The sequence below is a fragment of the Atta colombica genome, unplaced genomic scaffold (assembly GCF_001594045.1).
Source record: "Atta colombica isolate Treedump-2 unplaced genomic scaffold, Acol1.0 scaffold304, whole genome shotgun sequence".
Lineage (NCBI taxonomy): Eukaryota > Metazoa > Arthropoda > Insecta > Hymenoptera > Formicidae > Atta > Atta colombica.
In genome coordinates this window covers 53,608-70,320 of record NW_017259409.1, presented here as the reverse complement: position 1 = coordinate 70,320, position 16,713 = coordinate 53,608, and the positions used below count along the sequence as shown (strand labels likewise).

At 29.9% G+C, this 16,713-nt stretch overlaps 1 protein-coding gene across 1 annotated transcript in view; it reads right to left on the bottom strand.

Annotated features, from left to right (window-relative positions):
• The window catches only part of LOC108690295 (probable ribonuclease ZC3H12B), a 25,742-nt gene that overhangs the window by 775 nt on the left and 8,254 nt on the right, over positions 1 to 16,713 (bottom strand). The window contains exons 2-5 of the mRNA XM_018197509.1: positions 10,009 to 10,525; positions 6,937 to 7,222; positions 6,298 to 6,625; positions 850 to 1,120 (exon numbers count right to left, since the gene is read on the bottom strand). Of these exons, the coding sequence (XP_018052998.1) occupies positions 850 to 1,120; positions 6,298 to 6,625; positions 6,937 to 7,222; positions 10,009 to 10,525 (1,402 nt within the window). The remainder of the gene's footprint in view (positions 1 to 849; positions 1,121 to 6,297; positions 6,626 to 6,936; positions 7,223 to 10,008; positions 10,526 to 16,713) is intronic.

Here is a 16,713-nt window from a genome sequence, read left to right as displayed (position 1 = left end):
GTTTATTGTTAAAAATTAAAATTTTTTAAATGATTAAAAAATTACATTTTTCTTTTATAAATATTTTAAATATTTAAAATAATTTATGCAAATTTTCATTGCGATTCACTGATTAGTTACAGAGATACAGAACAAATAAATATTTTGTTTATTTATTGGACAAATTACAATTAATTCATGCATCGCAATGTAACTCTACGTAAATAATCTTGAATACATAATGTACTTATATATTAAAAAATTGAGATTTTTCTCATTTTCTCTATAGCATAATATATTGCAGCAATATTATAACAACATTACAAGAATTCAAACACGCCTCAAAAAAGGTAAGAATCTCCAGGAGATTCGCTAATTCGATTTGCGTATTCCTTCTTATAGAATCTTTCTGAATGAGAGAAGCGTATCCCTCTAGTGTTGGGACCGCATATTTATATTTACTGAATTGTAATATTGCAACAATAAATTGTAATATTGCAATATTTTCTACAAAATATTAAAATTACAATATTTTGCAATAGTGTTGCAATATTTCCAATAAAATATTATAATTTCAATATTGCTGTAATATTACGCACTATTGAAATATTGCTGCAATATTTCGTAATATAGGGGTTATTTTATAATACATTTTCATATATTTTTATCAGAGCACAGATTAAAAAATACTACTATTTATTAAAATAACTTTTGATCCAGATAGTAAACCGTCATCAAATTTGTCATATTATTTTTAAATGTGATTTAAAATAATTTTTAATTTTTTCATAATTTTGTTATCATTTTGAAGATATGTATAAAACATCTTTAAATTAAATTAATGAATATGTTTAAGTAAATCAGACTCACTTCATATTGGCAGTACCCGGATACGACAAGTCATTACTGGCGAGTCTCGTCAACGGTCGGTGTTGTATGCTAGAGCGTGATGAGTTGATAACTGATTGCTGCAACGACTGTCCGGTTTGCTGCTGTTGATGATATCGTCTGAGTTGATAAAGTCGCGGATCACACGCTGGATTCAGAGTTAATTGCCGTTGTAGTTTCCGATGCAGTTTCACCGGTTCTGGTTCAGGATTACTCACTCTTGATGTGGACCAGTTCGCTGAGGAAAGATAACCTTTAACAAAACAGATTATTAAATTATTTGATTATTTAATGATTCAAAGAAAAAAAGTTACGTATGTACTAAAAGAAAATAATATATTTATATTCCCTGGTGAAAATAGATCATTGAAATAAATAAAATCTACTAACTATGAAATTGTTGAAATGAGAAATGACTAAAATATTGTAGAAAATATTTCAGCATAAATAATACTTTTAATATTGAAGTGGGATTTTAAAGTTAGATGAATGAAACTTAATAAAGGTTAATAAAAAATAATGGAAACTAAATATATTTAATATTCATATTGATTTATTCAGAAAAATTGAATTACTGAAATTATACAAAAATAAATAAAAAGTAATGAGAAAAATAATGAAAACTAATGCAAATGTATTTAATATTTATACAGATTTATTTTGAGAAATTGAACAGATTTTATACTGTGAAATATCATAAAAATTCTGAAGATAATTTTTGAAAATGCATGAAAAAAAAAATAATGCAAAACATATGATACTTTTATAGTTTATTGTACATTGAAATGTGCTAAATCGATTTTAATCAGATTAATGTATTGGAAATTTCTAATATTTTCCGATTCATTTATCGAATCGGAATGAATCGATGCAAACACAATGGAACTGTATTGGCATATACCCATATAAAATCACGAAAGCGTCGAACAAGAATCAATAAGATATTTCACATTTCCTTCGAATAGGATTTAATTAGAGAGCCTCAAAGGGAGAGAGTGGCAAATTGCATCACGTGAATGCCCGCATCCAATCAAGACGGAGGTCACGTGATCAGTTTTTTCAATCTCTTCCATGCTTATGAAATTTTGATGCCCGCATTCAATCACAGGAGACGAGTCACGTGATGCAATTTGTCACTCTCTCTCTTTGAGGCTCTCTAGATTTAATAAGATATTTCACATTTCCTTCGAATAGGATTTAATAGTTTTTTATAGAGGAATTGCTTCCCAATAGATCTTAATTGGACAAGCTGCCGATGCCAAATCCAATGGGAATTAATCAATAAATTTCTGATTAAAACGATTGGTAAAATTGGAATCGGTTTTAATCGGATTAAAATGCATCGAAAATTTTCAACATTTTTCTATTCTTTGTTTTAAATTGGAATGAATCGGAGCAGACTCAATTGTATTAGCATATATTTATGTATACAAGAAAGTGTTGAAAATAAGTGAGATATTTCCTTCAAATAAGATTTAATAGGCTTTTTTATAGGATTGGTTTCGAATAGGTTTTATCAGACATTGCACCAACGTTACTTTGATTTTAAATGAGGCTTAAAACTCTCTCTGTCTCTGTCTTTTATTCTCTTTAAAACGAAAAAGTTTAAACAGAAAAAGTTTTAAGTCTTGCTTAAAGTAACATTGGTGCAACTAGATCTAATTATAAGTTGAAGGAAAGATCAAAGTTCAGTTACAAATAATAAAGAAATAGAAGTAAAATATAAGAATTGTATATTTTAAAATTTTATATATATATAAACATCTTTTTACTTCGTTAAATTGTAATCGCGCGAAAATATATTGAAATTTATTCATTTCGAAAATAACCGATATGAACCTGGCGCTCTACTTTATCAAAAATAAAAATTAATACTGCAGGCTGTTTGTACTTCGTTTGTACTTGTTTGTACCGATCATTATTTCGTTTGTACCTCAAACAGTTAAACAAAAAGTGAAAAATAAAAAATGGTCAGCGCGCAACTTTAAGATTTTTTAATTTCATTTATGCCATTCGAAACAGAATCGTTTGTACCCGTTTGTACTTCTCTTACTTTCGTTTGTACCTCAAAGAGTTCGAAGATACAGCACGTTTCAATTTTTGCGCAACTTCTATATAGCAAATTTAGCCAATTTTAAAGATATCGAAATGAGACCAACGGCATTCGAAAGAGAATCGTTTGTACCTGTTTGTACCTCTCTTACTTTCGTTTGTACCTCAAAGGGTTCGGAGATACAGCGATTTCAAAATTTCATAAATGCGTCAAGAGGGTAAGTCGGTCATTTTTAAAGATATCGAAATGAGACCAATGGCATTCGAAAGAGAATCATTTGTATTCGTTTGTTACCTCTCTTACTTTCGTTTGTACCTCAAAGGGTTCGGAGATACAGCGCGTTTCAGTTTTTGCGCAATCTCTATATAGCAAATTGAGCCAATTTTAAAGATATCGAAATGGGACCAACGGTATTCGAAAGAAAATCGTTTGTATCCGTTTGTACCTCTCTTACTTTCGTTTGTACCTCAAAATTTTTTATTTTTCACTTTTTGTTTAACTATTTGAGGTACAAACAAAATAATGATCGGTACAAACAAGTACAAACGAAATATAAACGGCCTGCAATATTTTTATTTTTGATAAAGCTGAGCGCCAGGTTTACATCGGTTCAAAAATATCAATTTTTCACTTATAGTGTATTCGATTTATTTACTCGACACCGAATCAACGGTTTGTTCTTTTTAGCAGCATTTCTTGCACAATTTAGTCCTTCTTTTGCAAATAAAAATAGATCATTGATTCGAAATCGAGTTGGGTCAGTAAATCAAATATGCTATTATTCTGATTCGCCGATTGGATATGCAAATTAGCTATGTATATTCACCATTTGATTCTTATTGGAATAAAAATCTATGAAATTTCTAATAAAAACATGTTGGCAATTCAATCGTATGACTCGATTGGATCTAATTAAGATCATTAATGTGGATTTCCCACTCACAATCAGTCCGATTCGCCAATTGGAGGCGTTTGCTGATTACTTCCTATTGTCCAATAAAATCAAATTAATTTTTTAATTTTTAAATCGGTACGTACGTTCTTACTGAAGATGCATTAAGTGGAAATCCTACTAAAATCTTATTGTTTCTGAATCATTCTCAATAGGCTGTTTTGATTCTGATAAATACTATTCATTCCTATTAAATTTCTATCGGTTTTTAATAGGTTTAAATAGTTTTCAATTAGAAATTTTAAGCAGGGAAAGAACATTAATGAAAATATCTGAAAGATAATATCATTAAAATGAAATATATATTATTCCGATAAATATGCAGTGTAAGGGATCATCCTCCAATGACCTTGCCCTTGACATATATGTTGTCAAGATCATGACCTTGACTTCTTACAGGTTTTAACAGCCGGTTGCTGTTCGTTAAAAAGTTATTAACAAAAAAAGTTTGAAAAATGATATCTCTTTTTTACTATATGAAAAAAATTTTCTGCTTTAAAATATATTTTGACTTTCCATACGAAGCGAAGACCACCCAATACTATAATATGTGCGTCTCTCAGCACGGAGGAGGTAGAGTGAAACTCGCTTCACGTGGAAAGCCGTGCGTCTCTTGACGGGGAGGGGGAAGAGAGGTAGAGTGAAATCACAGACTTATATAAATAGACTATCAACTTCACCTCCATGTTTAAAGACAATGTTGGGCAGCGTTATATTTTCTCTCACTCACACGTGCATAAATTACATAAATAATTTCACACAATACTCACAGACAGGACGCATATTTATGTAGAAACTAAAAGACAACTTCAGATTCATCTATCACATTGAAATCTATTACATATTAAAGCAGTCTATTTATAAATCTACATATAAATCTACATATAAATCTGTGGGTGAACTCGCTTCACGTGAAAAGTTGTGCGTCCCTTGGCAGAATTTTTGTATGACAGAATTTTTTTGTTAATAACTTTTTAACGAAGGACGAGTACCGGCTAAAACTTTTTAAAGGTCACTCAGAATTGTGATTTTGATAACATATGTCAAGGTCAAGATCATTGAAGGATAATCCTTTATACCATATATTTATCGCAAAAAATATTAAAGTTCTTAACTTCTGCTGATAAATAAGAAAATTGATTTATATTGTAACAAAAAGCATTGAATTCATTTTTCTAGGAGTACCGTCATATGGTATCGCTTCTCGCATTTCTTTTCTTTGAAATATTAAGAGTACCTGGTCAAATACCAGTCTCTTTTCTATTCCTAAAAAAAGTTTGATATCTAAAGAATAAATTTTGCGTTATTGGCCTCAATTCGTGCGTATCCTTTAACTAGAATAATTTTGAAGTTCACCTTTGGATGATAAATGATCTATCATGTGTCTAGAGTATACATTTTTGTAACAAAAAAAATTTCTTTTTTCTTTATTTTTAACTAACCCCTACAGCATAAAAGTTGCAGCAACAATGCTGCAATATTACAGCAATATTGCATGTTGCAGCAATATTGTAGAGTTATTGCAACGATATTGCACATTTTATGCTGTATGGGAATTCTCGTTTGTATTATAAGAATATTTCGCAAATTATTAAAAAAAGAATTTAACCCTAAAATATTAGCTTTAACATATTAGCTTTAATAAACGACGATTTTTGGCATTCATGTGTTAAATGTTACCTGTAATGTTATAAAGAACATTTGACCAATAAATTATAAGTTTTTTTTAATACAATAGCAATAATAAATTGTTTAAAATGATTGTTAAAAAAATTGAAAATTGTTAAAAATAAAATATATCTTCAATTTATAGTCATTCATGCATGTTAAAAAAGTATTTTCAGGTTACTAAATAACTACATTTTTTGGACAGATATTTAATATCTATTTTTCTTTTGGAATATCAAACTTAAGATATTGAAACATATTTTTCCTTTAAATATTTCAGAGTTTTATATTTTTACAATTGTGAAAAAATACGTTTTTCTCATTTTTAACTATATTCAGTTATAACAATTTATATACAGTTTGTTATAAACATACAACTTTACAACATACTACTTTCTAACATACTACTTTTTAAAAATGTCAGAATATACGTAAAAATCGTTTAATAATTTTTGTATGTGCACTTGTGAAAATGATAAAAATTAAGCCAGAATAATTCAACGTATATGTAATGATGGCCCAAAAATAAGTGTACTAAGGATTAATAACATATTGACGAACTATCATAATAACAGTTTAATGAAATAATACTGAAAATAGATCTATTAATACAGTTTCAATAATATCATCACTGTTCATTACAATTTCAGTAATGTTTGATCATTATTTATAATTCAGGAAAAAATTATCATCAGGATTTTATTAAATAATTCATACACAATGTGTCCAGAATTTATATTTACTTTGTAATTATCACCTTGAGAATTTTGTGTAGGAGGCATCTGCTGGCTGTACATAACGGGACTAGTTGTAGACAAATCAGATGTGACATTTTCCACTGATCTACTCTTCGGAACAGACAAGAATTGAACGACATTCGATGGCATGGCTGATTTAGTTTTGCTGAGGGGCGGATGTTGTGGAGATACGGATGCATTTGTGGGTGACAACGGCAGGCTCAGGCTGGGCCCACGGGCCTGTAAATGACGCTGAGCATGCTCCACTAATCGTTCTGTCACAGATTTATGTGGATGTGATCCTCTTTCGGGATGTCGGAACTTGCACTTATTGCCATATGTACATTTCTGATAATTTAAGAAATAGCTATTTAATTTAATTTAATTTAATTTAATTTAATTTAATTTGCTAAGAGTATATACTTCATTTGATGTAATTTTATTTAATTTGACAAAAAATTTTTGCCAAATATTTCAATCTAGAATCTGAATTTTAGTATTATGAACTTTAGAATTATATACTGGCTTTAATCTTTTAACTTTAACAAATCTTCTTCTTTCTTTTAATTCTTTTAATTCTTGAAGTTTAATAAAAAAATTTTAAAGCGTAATATTATATTATAAATAAATAAAAAGAAGAAAAAAAAGAGGAATATTACCTTGGCATAAGGGCATGGAGGAGCGGGATCGATTTTTTTAGGAATGATTCTAAGAAAATTTTCCAATGTAGGTCCGCTCCTGCCAAGTGGATCGTCTGGTGGCATGAATCGATCGTTTACAAAGCTGTACATTAAAATTTTCTCCTCTACGACCCTTCTAAATTCGGGATTCTCTTGGGCCAAATCTCGATAGTTGTCGTTGCTGACGACAATGCCATCGATCTCCGCGGCCAGTTTCAGGATGTATCGATCGTCATAACACACCATACGCTTTCCACCTACCAACCTGCAAACGTTTAATATTCTCATTAAAAAAATAAGGAATAATTTGCGTCATGTATCAATGTATCTTGAATTACACATAATAATATTACACATAATAACTATATAAACAATTAATTGTCAAAATGCGATATAAAATCGTATTATTGGATTGTCCGGAAAGTTCGTGCCGACTAACCTATATAATTTAATAAATGTATATTTAATAAAATTAATAAAATGTATATTTACTAAAATTTAAATTTTCTGCGTTTCAATTTTCCTTCAACATCGGCATCAATCGATCAACTCGATTAATCTTATAAAATAATTCAAGTTAATGTACTCTATTTATACATACATTCAAATGGATCCGAAAAATATTATAATAATGAACTTTATTTATCTGGAAATCTCGAAATGACATCTTCACGACATCGAACGTCTCAATTTTGTTTCTAGAAATACTGAGAAGAGTGAAAAAAAAAGGAAGAGAAAAATTTTTTAGGGAAATCCTTGATTCGATTATTCAAGCTACAGATAATATTAATCGGTTGAAAATATCGGTTAAAATAAATTCAAGTATTGAAATGAGGGGCATCTTCGCTCTATCTTTAATGATCTCAATTTTATGATTCCCGTTTTTCACTTATTGAAACTCGCAGTTCGTTCACAGTTTGAACATATTCTTATTTGTTGGTTGATGATGCAAATTGTACTTACAATTAGACAAATATATAATTTAGCTTTTTATATAAAAATTATGGGTTTCGCGGGTTTCTTTTGTGTCCAGATCCATTCTTGGAAACATGAAACATTTCATGAATCTTGCAGACCACTTCATCAGAGCGAGGAGCAGCCTGATACTGAATTGTTCCTTCGGGTCATTCCTTTTTATATTACGCCAGTTGTTGAAGTGTTGAAGGGAAAGAAGAGAATTGTGGGTGGGTAGGACAGGTGGAGGAAATCGATTAGTCTTCAATAACCAGAAGAATGGTTTTCCATATTTTATTTATGTAGTCATTATCTTTATTTAGATTGTTAGGATGGTTTTGTATTTCTATGGCTACTCTATATACTTTCTTGGAAAATATGATGTAATGTTGGCTATTATGGTCGTTTTGTCAAACAGTATTTGATGTTCTGTTTTGATGTTGTGTTCTATCACGAATGTGTCATCTACATAACGGAATTAAACTTCTGGTTTTTTGAGTGTTTTTCTGAGGGTCTCTTTCTCAAAATGCTCCATGAAGATTGGCGATTACAAGAGAAATAGGAAAATAAGACTATACGGACTACCAAAAGTACGCAAACCAAACATCCCTCAGACTAATTGTCAACGCCATATACTTCCTGATATGGAGACACGGCAGAGCCGAACTCCGTAAATTCCTTATTTTCTTCAACAATCAACATCCAAATATTCACTTCACTATAGACGTAGAAGAAAATTCCCCTTCCTAGATGTTCTTGTCTCTAAAAAAGCTGACGATAGGCCATCAAGTGTAATCAGAAAATCAACACACACACACACACACACACACACACACACACAGATGTCTACATGCATCACCACAAAAAACAGTTTGCAATCAATTCACTTGTACATAGAGCTTTCACCATCTCTAACAAAGAACATCTACAGACAGAACTTAATCACTTAAAATTAGCCTTACAGAAAAACGGCACGACAAAAAAGAAATAATTAAAACAATCAATAAACATGCAAACAAGACAACGGTCTCTGACACACAATCAGAACGAAAGGATACTATCTATTCTCCTAAATATCAAAGGAACAACAAATCGGGTTAGCAGGATATTAAACAAATATCCGAACTAGCTTTAAACCATCCAAAAAGATAGGATAAATCTTAAGAAATCCTCCTGAAAAATCAAAGACCTCCTGAAAAATCAAAGACCTCCACTCAACTCCGCAGGGGTATACAAAATATCTTGTTCCTGTGGGCAAGTATACATTGGAGAAACTGGGAGAATGGTCAATCTACGGATAAAAGAACACCAACGTAATGTCAGACTAAAACACGTCGCGCAATCAGCATTATCAAAACGCAATATCAAAATAGGACATCAAATATCTGTTTGACAAAACGATCACAATAGCCAACATAACATCATACTTTCCAAGAAAGTATAGAGAAGCCATATACAAAAACACCTTAACAATCTAAATAGAAATAATGGCTACAACATAAATAAAATATGGAAAACTATTCTCCCGATTATTAAAAACTGATCGATTTCTCCCAACATTCCCTCCCCCGCCCTTCCACCCATAATTCTCTTCTTTCTCCCCACCACTCGAACAAGTAGCATAATATAAAAAGGAATGACCTAAAGGAACAATTCAGTATCAGACTACTCCACGCCCTGATAAAGTGGATTGCAAGGTTCACATTAGCATTCCAAAAATGAATCTGGACACGAAGGAAACCCGCGAAACGCATAATCTTTATATAGAAATCCGTGGAAGCCTCAAGAATATTTAGATTATCATGTTAATTAGGCCCGATTGCACCAATGTTACTTTGAGTGAGACTTAAAACTCTGTCTCTGTCTCTTTTTCTTTAAAATGAGACAGAGAAAGTTTTAAGTTTGGCTTAAAGTAACATTGATACAACCAGGCCTTAATTAATCACGTACTCGAACTAAATATGTAATTGTTTTACTCAGAGATCCATTATATTCTAAAAATGTAATTTTAGAAAGTAAGAAAAATATTTTTGTATAAGATCAGACGCATTATTTAAGTTTGTGTAATCTCAGACAAATTGCGTACGTCGCACTAACCTAGAAGGCGTAAATACAAGCAGACGATCTTTCTCGAGCTCGCTCAGGATCTCTTGATCAGTGACTGGATTGTCAGGTCTCGAGGCTTCTTTCCGCCACTTAGGTACAAAGACAGTGATCTCCTTATGACCTCTGGTGCGGAACCAATCAACACAAATCTTGATACCGCGACAAGAGAATACTTCCTTATTACCATGACTCATAGCGACGTTACTACCGTCGATGACAACAGGCCTTAGTTCCATTGATGAGATCGCGTTCACCGTCGTAGCATTTGTCGCTGTCATTGAAGTTAAAATCGACCCTCCGCCTTCATCGATGTCTGCCTCGGCATCCGGTAGATCATCTATTTCCTCGGAACCATCAGTAAACTTTGGAGAGCAAGTGGCTCCGAGTTTGATCAACTCGGCTAATAGCTCATTCTGACCCGGATCCGGACCCAATTTCTGCAGCGCCACTTGCACCAATTTTTCGGTGTAGCCCAACTTAAGTGCGAACTCCACGCGAGCGGTATAACCTGAATGAATGACAATAATAAACGATTTATTAAGACTGTATGTGTGAATACACAAAGAGTTTAATGCCTATTACGATCGAAAGTTAGGTGCTTTTAAATAATTTTTATATGAAATTATATACTAAATATGTAGTTATTCGAACTATGCATCGAAATGATTTTTCGAACTTCTAAATGCAATCAAACTACTATAGTATCACAAATTACATTGATAACCTTGGTAGTTTAAAGCTTAAGACGCTTATACAAGAGATCTGGGTTCGACTCCCGGCCGAGGTAATATTTTTCGCAATAAATTTATTTACAATTTTTCAGTTTATATCTTTCTAATAGGATGAGCATCAAATTATTAAATTGCTTATCAATTTAATTTATGATATTACTATAGTATTATAGTTTAATTGCGTTTAGAAATTCGAAAAATCATTTCGGCGCACAGTTCAAATAATTACATATTTTGTATATAATTTCACATAGAAAGTATTTAAAAGCATCCAAAATTCAATTTCGATGTAAAGACTCTTATTTGTTATATCTAAACGAATGAATTTTGTTAATATTAATACGAAACTAAAACCATTTTTTTACTTGTCATTGATCTTTTTGTAGGGGCATATAAGTAAGGAAATTATAACACTGTGGGTCTGATTTTAACTTTTAAAATTTTCCAAAAATCACAAATTTGATTGTGTCGGAGACACGGCCCTCTATTATAATGGGCATCTCTTATTCAAATTGATCATTTTGAAGAAGGGCATAGTAGGATAAATATGTATATGCTGCCAGCTGCCTCTGTATTTATCTGGTCGAGATTTTTATAGTCAGCAGCGATACAAGAATGAATTTCGCAAAATATTATATTTGAAAAAAATTTTTTATGGGAGTTATGGAATAAAATTGTGTGTGTGAAAATCAACGAAACGAATTTTCTTTTTAATAGATGAATCAATTTCGACGAAAAAAATATGTTATAGGATTCAATGGTTTAAAAAAAATTATGAAAATTTTTTTTCGAAAAAAACCGGTTGAAAAAAATTTTCAAAGTTTTAATATATTTTTTTAATAAGATATACTGGAAATATCACTATCATTTTTTACTAAAATGATCTTTGACTTATCTAGTATAACATATATATTTAATTTTCAAAACGATCGGAAAAGTACATAGCTTAAAAAATGAAGAATTTGAGTGTGCGGCGTATGATTAGCTGGGTGTTGCATGAGATTCGGCTACGCATACTACACTAGGTATTAAACTCAGCTACATATGTGAGAATAACTCACGAAACAACTGCAAACAGTCTCCCACGTTTTTAATTTTTAGTTTTCCAAAAATGTCATGAACAACAATTAGTTGTTGATGCTCATTACCAGAATGATTCATCTTAAGTTTTAATTATCTTCTTTTGACAGGTATTTTATGTAAAAACTTATGTCACCCAGTGCATTTACGATTCGTCAATGACATAAACATTTTCTATTGCACCAAGTCAAATAAAAAAAGTGTTACTTATATAAAAGCTCGTTGTAAGTGGATCTACTGAAATAATTCATCAAGCGATCAAATTAAATAATGCTAACCGCATTAATTAATCAAAGCTGATGGCGCTCCATGACGATTCATGTGACATGAGCGCGAAAGACTAAAATACGTCTACTATGAACATGGAAATATCTCATGTAAACAGTAGGATAGAGGATTCGCTGCCAAAAAAATTAAAGACATGAGAGACCGTTTGCAGTTTTTTCGCTTATGCTCACATAAGCATATGTAGCTAAGTTTAATATCTAGTATAGTATTCGTAGCCGAATTTCTTCATTTTTTATGTACTACCTTTCTGATTCGTTTTGAAAATTAAATATATATGTTACTAGGTAAGTCGAAAATCATTTTAATAAAAAATGGTAGTAGTGTCTCAAGTACACTTATTAAGGTGATTCTAATCCGACTATATTAGTCAAGCATCATTACTAACATCTTTAATAAAAGATTGATTATATTAGAAAGTGTAGCACAAAATTTAAAACTTGATTTTTTTTAAACTCTATTACACTCTTTTTAATAATTAAATTCAATAAAATTAAAATAATAATAAATACAAAAACACTAATTTCATCAGCGTAGAGAAGCCGAGTTTTAGATGTAACAACGTTGCATATTTACTCTCGATCTGTGGTCCTGCGACTTGTTAGATTAGAAGGTAAATATTTGTTATAATATCCAGCAGTAAGCATGAACAAGCAGCTGCGATATAAAGGACGCTTTATTAAGAAAAAAAAATTAGATTGTAAGTTGAAATTTTTTATATTTTAATCATATTACAATTAGAAAATTTTCTAATTGTAATATGATTAAAATATAAACAAATTTTTGCTACGAATATCTTACGTTGTGGTTTATGCCGTTAAGAGATTTATTCGTTTTAATATTTGACCACGTATTGACTTTTATTGTTGTTATAACGCTGGCATAAACACGCGTTCTGTTCTACCGTTCTTTAAATTTGTTAAAATATATTTTGATATTACAATGTGTTTACTATTAAAACAATGTATTAAACTGATGAAACAAAATATTAAACCTAAGACTTAAGATATATTTTTTAAAATTATGTAAAAGAGAAGAATTAATTCCATAATATTTACAAGGATTTATACGTTATCAATCCAACTTGTTTATGAACACGTCGCATTATAAAATGCGTAGATTCAAACATAATTTCATGGTTAAAATAATTCAATTAGAGTTAAAAGACGCATATAGACAACTATTTCATACCAGAAATGAGCTTTGCAAGCATCGTAGATTAAGGCTAATTTCATGTTCTCCAGGTTATTTGTCTCTTTCCTTTTTCAATCGACAAGAATTTATTTTTAATTTAATTAAAGATTTAATTAAAGATTTAATTAAAGATTTAATTAAAGATTATAGATAAAAGAATTAAACAGAATAAAAAAAATTAAACAACTTAAGAAAAAGTGCAGCTCGACAAAAAAGGAAAGAGATAAATCTGATTGAATTCAATTTACTATGGTCAAAATCCACTAATACGAGCTTTAATTTCATTTCATCAAAAATTGAAAAAATTTCTACTCTTGAATTAAACACAGTAAAGTCAGAAACAGCCTTTCACATTAGTATTGATCCAATTAAATTTAATAATAATTTTAATTTGAACAACATTAAAAATGATTGGCTAATTAATTTGAGTAATGTAGAAATATCAGAAATAGTTAAAATAATATTGCAACTAGGACAAAAATTCAATCTACCTAACAATACTATAAAGATAAAATAATTACAGAGTTCATAAAACACGTTGAATATAACATCAATAAATTAATTAACGATAATACTCGTAATTCTATAAGAAATGATGTAATTCTATTCAAATTTTAAAGAGAATTAATAATAATAATTTAGCAATAAATGCCAATGAGCACATTATTAAATAAAGGAATGAAAGATGTTAAACAATTTATAACGGAACATCCAGAGATTTTGATCAAGGAGTAAAGAGAATTCGACCATAGTGATGAATTCTATTGATTATAATAATAAAATGCATGCAATGCTAACCGATAGTATGACATACTATAAATATCAAGAAAGATCTTACAACTATGTTGACAAATCATACATCATAAACCAACCATCGTAAACCAACAAATTCATATATTGTTAGAACGATGAAAGAACATGAAATATATAGATTTATCACTTATAAAAAACTTAATGTCACTGATGGATTGGTGCCGAGATCATATGTGTTGCCAAAGATTCATAAAGTTGGAAATCCATTGAGAATGATCGTCAGTTGTATTAACAATCCGATGTATTCTTTAGCTTCTTTTTTAAAAGATATCGACAAAAGCCTTAAAAAGCCTTAAAAAAGATTTTAGTTACATTAAAAACAGCTGGGAATTAGTTAATCAATTAAACGATAAAGCACTACAGTCTAATTACAAACTAGTATCTTTCGACATCATATCAATGTATACTAACATTCCAGAAGAATTAGTGAGAAGTATTAAAGGAAGAGTTATATATCGAAACACATTAGCATCGTTAAAAAAATTTTTAAACGCCGTCTCTTTGGTTTTCAACTCTACCTATTTCAAATTTGACAATCGATATTTTAAACAGATTTTTGGTATGCTCATGGAATCTCCTCTGTCCAATCTTAGCGGATTCAAAATTTAGAAAATCACATTCTAACGAACGTCAACATAGATATTCCAGTCTATTATCGATATATGGATGACATTTTATTTGCTGTTCCTAATCACTAAACCCATGTAATATTAGGCAAGTTTAATTCGTATCATGACAGACTAAGATTCACAGTTGAGCATAATTATGAAGATTATATGGATTTTCTTGATGTAAGTTTGAAGATTGTCGAGATTTCATAAGATTTAACAATTATAGGAAACCAACGAATTCGAGACGCTATTTAAATTATATATAAATTATATATAAAATTATATATAAATCTAACCACCCAATAGAAAAGGAGTAATAATCGGGCAGCTCGACAGAATCCTTTTCCTTGCGCATCCTGATTATCATAAGATGGATATGATAAATATGGAGTTTATGATCGATGTTTTGCTGTCCAATGGTTATTCTTTAGATTTTATCTTCGCCACAATTAATAACAGAAAACATTATCTAGGAAAAAAGACTTATATACTAATATACAAGAACATCAATGATCCGAATAATAATAATCCAAAAAATAATTTTACGATACCTTACATACACGAAATTTCAGAAAATTTTAAACCGGTGGCCGAAAAGAATAATTTCAAAGTAGCTTATAAATTCATGAACACATTAAAATCGGTTATTAGGTAAGGATAAGTTGGACATGATGGAACATTGTAGTGTATAAAATAAGTTGCCTCGATTGTGATGTCTCATATGTTGGTCAAATTAAAAGGAAAGAAAACAAGGATAAAAGAGCATAAAGCAAATATCAAGAGATCAAAAAGCTCATGTACAGTTATCGGAACATTAGTTGGAATATGGACGTGCATTGGATGGGAAAATATTTCATTGTTTCAGAACCATATTTTCCAAAAAGACTCATGTCTGAAATAATATTAAAAAACCAAGGCTATTAATATACAAAATGATACAGAACGCCTAGCATATTTTTCTTTGCTTAATATAGCTTCCTCCACTTAACTCCAGGATTACTCTCTCCTTTAGTTTTTGACAAAAATTGTTTATAAATTGTACTGTCATGATCTGATTTAACATACAATCTCGGATACTTTATTCGTTTAACATAAATTCATCACATCCTGATAGAACTCATAAAAATTATTGCACACAAATAAGATATCAATGTGCTTTCTTAATTGTAACTCAGAATCATTAATTTTCTATATTCATTTTATTAGAATCTGGAAATTTTATGTGAATAGCCAAAGAGGATTAGCGATAGAACTAATCTGACTAAATTTTAACAATAGAATTTAACAAGATATATACAATATACAATAACATCCGACTATCTTCTCTTTGAAGATTTAATTCAACAAAGATAACTTGTTATGAACATTATCATTTTAATAAAAAAATTTTGTCTTACAATTTATAATTTGGTATTTTAAACTCTTTATATTATTCTGCTTGTATTATATGCGTAATTCCGAAATTGTAAAAAAAATTTTTAATATTGAAGATGACCTAATATAAGATTAAAACATTTATTATTTTTCTAATTGTAATATGATTAAAATATAAAAAATTTTCACTACGAACATCTTGCATTGTGGTTTATGCCATTAAGAGATTTATTCGTTTAAATTGAAGTATACAGTGGATTTTTTACACAGTTTATTTTGTAAAATAATTGCTTTGAACATTGTTTCAGGTATTTTGCATGCTAGTATTATATGCAACTGAATAAAATTTTAATGTGTTTAAAGATTCCAGTTATTTCACAGAAAATGTACAAAAAATATGAGCAAAAAGTTAAATCAATAATTGAGGTAGTAGCAAAAGAAAATTTCAGAAGAGAACAACTAGTGTTACAAAAAATAAAGGAGCTGCGTGAAATATTCAAGATAGACTTTTTGTTTTATAATGAGTTTATTTCGGATTCATGAATCTAAATACATTGTACACAAAAAGTTTATTATTGCAAACGATTAATTTCTTTTTATTGATTTTT